The 8,407-nt window shown below is 49.9% G+C and overlaps 1 protein-coding gene across 1 annotated transcript; it reads left to right on the top strand.

The window, feature by feature from the left end:
* Positions 1 to 378: 378 nt before the first annotated feature.
* On the top strand, positions 379 to 5,391 carry LOC137353615 (GTP-binding protein Rhes-like). The gene is made up of 2 exons (XM_068019965.1): positions 379 to 664; positions 4,862 to 5,391. The coding sequence occupies exons 1-2, from the start codon at positions 394 to 396 to the stop codon at positions 5,389 to 5,391; spliced, it is 801 nt and encodes a 266-aa protein (XP_067876066.1). The 5' UTR covers positions 379 to 393.
* The last annotated feature ends 3,016 nt before the right edge of the window (positions 5,392 to 8,407 follow it).

The following is an 8,407-nucleotide window of genomic DNA, read 5'->3' as shown; positions in this document are numbered from 1 at the left end:
CGTGGCTGAGCCCAGGCCTGCGCCCATACGATGCCCATCTTTGAGGGGTGGGGACGGAGGTGTCATAGGTGGAGCAAGAGGTCCCTCCGACCCAGGGAGCAGGGAAACCATTTGGAGCAATGCTGGCTGCAGTTGGTTTAGGTCAGCTAGTGGCTGGGCACTGGGACTGTGCCAGTCTGTGACTGGGCTCAACCCTGGCCTCACCCCTGGCATTGCATTCACCCACATTCAGGAAAGAGGGCTTCAAAGGTCGTGCCCCATAAACAGATGACATCAGTTCCTTAAATGGCGTGTTGCCTTTCACAAGGCTGCAGTCAGAGCCTTTAGTGCGACCTTGTAACATCTCCTCTCTAATTGTCCTAAAAATCCTCCTCTATTGTCCAGGTGAGGGCGATGATGAAGACTTTCCACTCCAGCCCTGCCATGCTGAATGCTCCAGCCAAGAATTCCTACCGAATGGTGATCCTGGGCGCCTCCAGGGTGGGAAAGTCCTGCATCGTGTCTCGCTTTCTCAACAGCAGGTTCGAGGAGCAGTACACTCCCACCATTGAGGATTTCCACCGGAAAGTCTACAACATCCACGGTGACATCTACCATCTTGATATCCTCGACACATCCGGGAATCACCCCTTCCCCGCCATGAGGAGACTCTCCATCCTCACAGGTAGGTTCAGACAGAAAGAGAGGAGTAGAGAGAGGGGGGTTAGAAAGGAGATAGAGAGAGAGTTGGATAGAAAAAGAAAGAGATGGATAGAGAGAGAGGGATATAAAGAGAGAGAGGGGAATAGAGAAAGAAAGAGAGAGTGAGAGGGATAGGTAGAGAGAGAGGATAGAGAGAAAGAGAGGGAGATAGAGAGAGGGGTAGGTGGAGAAAGGGATGGAGAGAGAGAGGGATAGAGAGGGACAGAGACACAGAGAAGCAGGGACAGAGAGAGGAATAGAGAGAAAGAGAGGGAGGGGGACAGAGAGAGAGAGGGAGAGAGCCTCGAGGATATATATATATATATAATATAGAGAGAGAGAGAGAGGCAGTTATTCTCAAACTGGAGTCCACAGAGACATTCCAGTGTGTCCGTGAGCAGGGCTTGCCTTGCAGATGGGCGACTGACTGTCACACGATAGGCAATGGCCTCCTTCTGCACTGTAACAAACTTCTTAATAGTTGAAAGGAGGTGGAGGAAGAAATATGTAATCAAATATGTGAAATGAGTAAAGGACCATTGAATAATAATCATGGGAGATTTTAACCACTTCAAACTAAACAGTCAAGGAGTGGTAGTGAAAGCAATACATGGAATAAAGTTTTTACAATGTGTACAAGACTCCTTTTTTATCCAGTATGTAAAAAGCCCAACAAGAAGGGAGCACTACTGCATCTAGTATTGGGAAATCAACCAAAGCAGATGAGAGAAGTCAGTATAGGGGAGCATCTCAGCATTAGTGATCACAACATATAAGGCTTAAAATGAAGACTGAGAAGGATGTAAGTAAGACAAAGACCAAAGTAATATAAATTGTGAAAAAGCTGATTTTAAGGGGATGGAACTTGGGAAAAATAACTGGGAAAATTTACTGAAAAACAAAGAAATAGGCAGTGGGAAACATTTAAAATGGTGATCAATAGAGTCCAAGAGAAATATATCCCAATAAAAAGCAGGAACTAACTAGTCAGTATTGACTAGTTTATTTTCCCTGTATCCATTCTCATCTCCTAAACACCAGCTTTTTTCAATCGATGAACAAAGAAACAAGAGCAAAATTGAAACAAAAGAAAAGGGCCAACAGATAATACAAGGAGAGCATGGGAAGGGAATAGGAAATAATTAGGAAAGAAGTCAAAAGAACAATTAGGGAGGCAAGGAGAAACTACAAAAACTAAATTATCAAGGAATATGGAGAGAAATAGTAAAATACTCTACAGACATGGGATACACAGTACAAACTCACAGCTAATGACAGTGAAGTGGCAGAAATAGCAGGGAGGCGACGGCATAGTGGGAATGTCACTGGACTAGTAGCCCAGAGACCTAGTACTCTGGGTACATGGGTTCGAATCCCACCGTGGCATATGGTAAAAATTTAAATTCAATTAAGCTGTACAGAACTTTAGTTCGGCCACACTTAGAATATTGCGTGCAATTCTGGTTGCCACACTACCAAAAGGACGTGGAGGCTTTGGAGAGGGTACAGAGGAGGTTTACCAGGATGTTGCCTGGTCTGGAGAGTATTAGCTATGAGGAGAGGTTGGATAAACTTGGATTGTTTTCACTGGAACGACGGAGGTGGAGGGGCGACATGATAGAGGTTTACAAAGTTATGAGTGGCATGGACAGAGTGGATAGTCAGGAGCTTTTTCCCAGGGTGGAAGAGTCAGTTACTAGGGGACATAGGTTTAAGGTGCGAGGGGAAAAGTTTAGAGGGGATGTGCGAGGCAAGGTTTTTACATAGAGGGTGGTGAGTGCCTGGAACTTGCTGCCGGGGGAGGTGGTGGAAGCAGATACGATAGCGACGTTTAAGAGGCATCTTGACAAATACATGAATAGGATGGGAATGGAGGGATACGGTCCACAGAAGTGCAGAAGGTTTTAGTTTAGACAGGCATCAAGATCGGCGCAGGTTTGGAGGGCCGAATGGCCTGTTCCTGTGCTGTACTGTTCTTTGTTCTTTGTTCTAATAAATGTGGAATTAAAAAGCTCATCTAATGGTGACCATGAAACCATTGTTGTAAAAACCCATCTGGTTCACTAATGTCCTTTAGGGAAGGAAATCTGCCATCCATACCTGGTCTGGCCTACATGTGACTCCAGATCACAGCAATATGATTGACTCTTAAATGCCCTCTGAGATGGCATAGTAAGCCACTCAGTTCAAGGGCAATTAGGGGTGGGCAATAAATGCTGGCCTAGCCAGTGATGCCCACATCCCATGAACAAATAATTAATAAAAATTGAATAGTTACTGCTCAGACTAACATGGCATTAAAAGAAGAGGTCAAAGAAAATGTAAAGATATTTAAGAGGAGATAATTAGTAAACTATTTAAACTTAGGTTAAACTGCTGGTCAGAATGGATTATATCCAAGCATACTAAAAGAAGTTAGGGAAGGGATAGCAGAGGCTTTATTACATATATATAAAAATTCATTAGGAAATAGAATAGTGGCAGTGGACTGATGGACAGCTAATGTGATTCCTGTATTTAAAAAGGGAGCTAGAATAAGTCTAGGGAGTTATAGATTAGTTAGCTTAATGTCAGTGGTAGGAAAGACAATAGAATTTTTACAAATGATCTCAGAGTGAGACATCTAAAAACTGAAAATATAATAGTCAACACGAATTCCAAAAGGGAAGGTCATGCTTGAACAACCTGATTGAATTCTTTGAAGTAGTAGCAGAAAGGGTAGACAAGGGAAATGTAGTAGATGTAATATATTTGGAATTTCAATCGGCCCTTGATAAAGTACCGCATCAGAGTCCTGACTAAGGCCAGAAAACAGAGAGTGGGGGTTAAAGGTAGTTACTCAGACGGATAAAAGTTGGGAAGTGGCGTTCCACAGGGATCGGCGCTGGGAATACCGTTGTTTACCATTTAAATAAACAATTTGGACTCAGGAATTGGAAGTACAATTTCAAAATTGACAGATGGCACCAATTTTGGGGGGGTGGGGGGGGGGGGGGGCGGGTGTAGTTAATACTGAGAAGGACTGCGACAAAATACAGGAAGACATTAATAAACTTGCAAAATGGGTGTGTAATTGATAAATGAACTTCAATATAGAAGAGTGTGAGGTGGTGAAGAATAAGGAGGTCACATACCCCTTAGAAAATAAGTGTCTAAATGGGGTAGAGGAACAGAGGGATCTGGGGGGTCCAGATACTCAAATCACTAAAAGTAGCGACACAGGTTAATAAGGCCATAAAAAAAGTAAACCAATGACTGTGTTCATTTCCAGAGGAATAGAATGGAAAAGCAGAGAAGTTATGATAAAGTTGTAAAGAATCTTGGTTAGACCACACAGTCTCACTGTGGCGGCACAGTGGCCCAGTGGTTAGCACCGCAGCCTCACAGCTCCAGTGACCCGGGTTCGATTCCAGGTACTGCCTGTGTGGAGTTTGCAAGTTCTCCCTGTGTCTGCGTGGGTTTTCTCCGGGTGCTCCGGTTTCCTCCCACAAGCCAAAAGACTTGCAGGTTGATAGGTAAATTGGCCATTATAAATTGTCACTAGTATAGGTAGGTGGTAGGGAAATATAGGGACAGTTGGGGATGTTTGGTAGGAATATGGGATTAGTGTAGGATTAGTATAAATGGGTGGTTGATGTTCGGCACAGACTCGGTGGGCCGAAGGGCCTGTTTCAGTGCTGTATCTCTAATCTAATCTAATCACATTTGGAGTACTGTGAACAGGATATGCACAGTGTCAGGGATATATAGAGGAGATATATATATATATATTATATATATATGAGAGAGAGAGAGAGAGGGAGGTGGGCTTTGATGGGACAGTTAGGGTACGAGAGGGTTAGTCTTCAAGGGATTTTCCCAACTTGTGTTGAAGGATATTTTTCTGAAAACACAATGTTTATTGAAGCCCCTTTGATTTTTCTCCTGAGTGTGGCTCGCAGCCATGTCTAGGAGACCAGTCTTTATTAATTCCAGGGCATTCCAAGTTAAGCCCGGAGAGTTGGCAACTCTAGGGCCTGGGCAGGTGGGAGTGACTGCCTGACACTGGGTTCACTTTCCAACTGACCTTTGAACTTTAACCTTTCTGCACTCAATATGTTGGTGCCTGTGTCAAGTTTGTGCGTCACCCAATCCCCTCCCCCCACCCTGATTTTTTTTTTTGTTGCTGTCTATTTTGCAGGTGATGTTTTTATCCTGGTCTTCAGCTTAGACAGCCGGGGCTCTTTCGAGGAAGTCCAGCGCCTGCGCAGGCAGATCATCGAGTGTAAGATGTGCCTGAAGGACAAGACCAAGGAGGCGACGGAAATCCCCATCGCCCTGTGCGGCAACAAGGCTGACCGGGCAGAGCTGCACTGGGAGGTCCAGGCCGAGGAGGCCGAGCGGCTGATCGCGGGCGACGCCAACAGCGCCTACTTTGAAATCTCCGCCAAGAAGAACTCCAACGTGGAGGAGATGTTCCGGGCCCTGTTCAGCATGGCCAAGCTCCCCCACGAGATGAGCCCCGCCCTTCACCGCAGGATCTCGGTGCAGTATTGTGAGGCCCTCCACCGCAAGTCCTTCAGGCTCAGGCGTGCCAAGGAGGTGGGCGCATTCGGCATGGTGTCCCCCTTAGCCCGCAGGCCCAGTGTCAACAGCGACCTGATGTACATCAAGGAGAAGGTGCTGGGCCGAGGGCAGGCTCGGGAGAGGGAGAAATGCCTGATCCAGTGACAGCTGACTCCCCGATCTCCGACACTGCCACACACACAGGAGAAAGAAAACACGGGACTTGTAAAACATCCATCCTCACAATATTCAAAACATAAACTAAATCTATTGTCGATTGTAAATCCTTTGCTGAATATCAACTTGTTTCTCGGTGAAGGAAGAGGAAATCTCCCTCCCCTCCCAGCATGGGTTTCTGTAGAGTGAGGACTGTAACTCTGGCATTGCCACAGAACCACTGGTTTATTTCCTGATTAATCAACTGGTCAAACGCATCAGTCCCATTGTGTCTGTATGTCGGCGGCTCTCTCTTGCGGGTTGGGTTTAAATTTTCCTTTTACTTCAATGTGATATAATTTTCAGTTCTTTACCAGAATGTGAGTCCGTACTTTATAAAACTCCATTATAAAGCCCTTCTTGGAAATACAGAATCAGTACTGACTGCTTGATGTCCCAAAAGCCTCTCAAACTGCCCTTCCTGCCCTCACAGTGCAGACTCGATGCAACACCTCTGCCCCACAGCCCCTGCTGTCTTGCCCCCTATCCCCCCTACCCACTGTCCCTGTCCCCTATCCCCCCTACCCACTGTCCCTGCCCCCTGTTCTCCCCACCCACTGTCCCTGTCCCCTGTCCCCCCTACCCACTGTCCCTGTCCCCTACCCACTGTCCCTGTCCCCTGTCCTCCCTACCCACTGTCCCTAACCCCCCATCCCCCTTACCCACTGACCCTATCCCCCATCCCCCTACCCACTGACCCTACCCCCTATCCCCCCTGCCCCCTATCTCCCCTACCCACTGTCCCTACCAGCTATCCCACCACTGCCCACTGTCCCTACCCGTCCTTTGTTTCACCTCCATCTACCCCATATCCTCCCCTACCCCCTACCCACTGTCCCTACCCCATATCCTCCCCGACCCACTGTCCCTACCCCCTGTCCCTACCCCATATCCTCCCCGACCCACTGTCCCTACCCCCTGTCCCTACCCCATATCCTCCCCGACCCACTGTCCCTACCCCCTGTCCCTACCCCATATCCTCCCCTACCCACTGTCCCTACCCCCTACCCACTGTTCCTACCCTATATCACCCTCTACCCACCGTCCCTACCCACCGTCCCTACCCCATATCCTCCCCTACCCATTGTTCCTACCCTATATCACCCTCTACCCACCGTCCCTACCCACCGTCCCTACCCACCGTCCCTACCCCATATCCTCCCCTACCCATTGTTCCTACCCTATATCACCCTCTACCCACCGTCCCTACCCACCGTCCCTACCCCATATCCTCCCCTACCCACCGTCCCTACCGGCCCTGCTCACTGTCCATACCCGTTGTCCCACCCCCACCTGCTATCCTGCTTGTTGACCCTACCCACCTGCTGACCTCCCCCCACCCTCTAAGTCGACCCCTCCCTCTGGTCCACCCTGCCCGCTGTCCTGCTCACTGTCCCTACCTACTGTTCCATCACTGCCCACTGTCGCTACCCATCCTCTGTCCCACCTCCATCTACTGTCCTGCTTGCTGTCCCTACCCCATATCCTCCCCTACCCACTGTCCCTACCCCCTACCCACTGTTCCTACCCTATATCACCCTCTACCCACCGTCCCTACCCCCTACCCACCGTCCCTACCCCATATCCTCCCCTACCCACTGTCCCTACCCCATATCCTCCCCTACCCACTGTTCCTACCCCCTACCCACTGTTCCTATCCTATATCACCCTCTACCCACCGTCCCTACCCCATATCCTCCCCTACCCACTGTCCCTACCCCCTACCCACTGTTCCTACCCTATATCACCCCCTACCCACCGTCCCTACCCCATATCCTCCCCTACCCACTGTCCCTACCCACTGTCCCTACCCCATATCCTCCCCTACCCACTGTTCCTATCCTATATCACCCTCTACCCACCGTCCCTACCCCATATCCTCCCCTACCCACTGTCCCTACCCCATATCCTCCCCTACCCACTGTTCCTACCCCCTACCCACTGTTCCTACCCTATATCACCCTCTACCCACCGTCCCTACCCCATATCCTCCCCTACCCACTGTCCCTACCCACTGTCCCTACCCCATATCCTCCCCTACCCACTGTTCCTACCCCCTACCCACTGTTCCTATCCTATATCACCCTCTACCCACCGTCCCTACCCCATATCCTCCCCTACCCACTGTCCCTACCCACTGTCCCTACCCCATATCCTCCCCTACCCACTGTTCCTACCCCCTACCCACTGTTCCTATCCTATATCACCCTCTACCCACCGTCCCTACCCCATATCCTCCCCTACCCACTGTCCCTACCCACTGTCCCTACCCCATATCCTCCCCTACCCACTGTTCCTACCCCCTACCCACTGTTCCTATCCTATATCACCCTCTACCCACTGTCCCTACCCCATATCCTCCCCTACCCACTGTTCCTACCCCCTACCCACTGTTCCTATCCTATATCACCCTCTACCCACCGTCCCTACCCCCTACCCACCGTCCCTACCGGCCCTGCTCACTGTCCATACCCGTTGTCCCATCCCCACTTGCTATCCTGCTTGTTGACCCTACTCACCTGCTGACCTCCCCCCACCCTCTAAGTTGACCCCTCCCTCTGGTCCACCCTGCCTGCTGTCCTGCTCACTGTCCCTACCTACTGTTCCATCACTGCCCACTGTCGCTACCCATCCTCTGTCCCACCTCCATCTACTGTCCTGCTTGCTGTCCCTACCCCCTATCCTGCCCCACCCACTGTCCCACCTGCTGTCCCTACCCACCCGCTGACCTTCCCCCACCCTCTATGTCGCCCTCTCCCACTGTCCCACCCCTGCCTGCTGTCCCGCCCGCAGTCAGACATCACTTTTCATTCTTGTGTACAAGCTTGAAGAAGGAGTGTGAGCGTCACAGGTTAATCCTGGTCCTGATTCCCTCCTCACCTTGTGTCTACACTTGCCAGCAGGGGAAGCTGAGAAGCCGGCTCCGGGAGATTTGCCTGATGTGTTTCTGCTCCCTTGCCCAGGG

This window comes from Heterodontus francisci, chromosome 41, assembly GCF_036365525.1.
Source record: "Heterodontus francisci isolate sHetFra1 chromosome 41, sHetFra1.hap1, whole genome shotgun sequence".
In the NCBI taxonomy this organism is placed as follows: Eukaryota; Metazoa; Chordata; class Chondrichthyes; order Heterodontiformes; family Heterodontidae; genus Heterodontus; species Heterodontus francisci.
The sequence above is the reverse complement of the archived record's forward strand: the minus strand, read 5'-3'. Positions and strand labels throughout refer to the sequence as shown.

Excerpts from the sequence above, each read along its gene's own strand:
- LOC137353615 (XM_068019965.1), top strand. The coding sequence starts at position 394 with ATGATGAAGACTTTCCACTCCAGCCCTGCCATGCTGAATGCTCCAGCC. Across the intron at positions 665-4,861 it reads GAGACTCTCCATCCTCACAG|GTGATGTTTTTATCCTGGTC; the intron begins GTAGGTTCAGAC and ends TCTATTTTGCAG.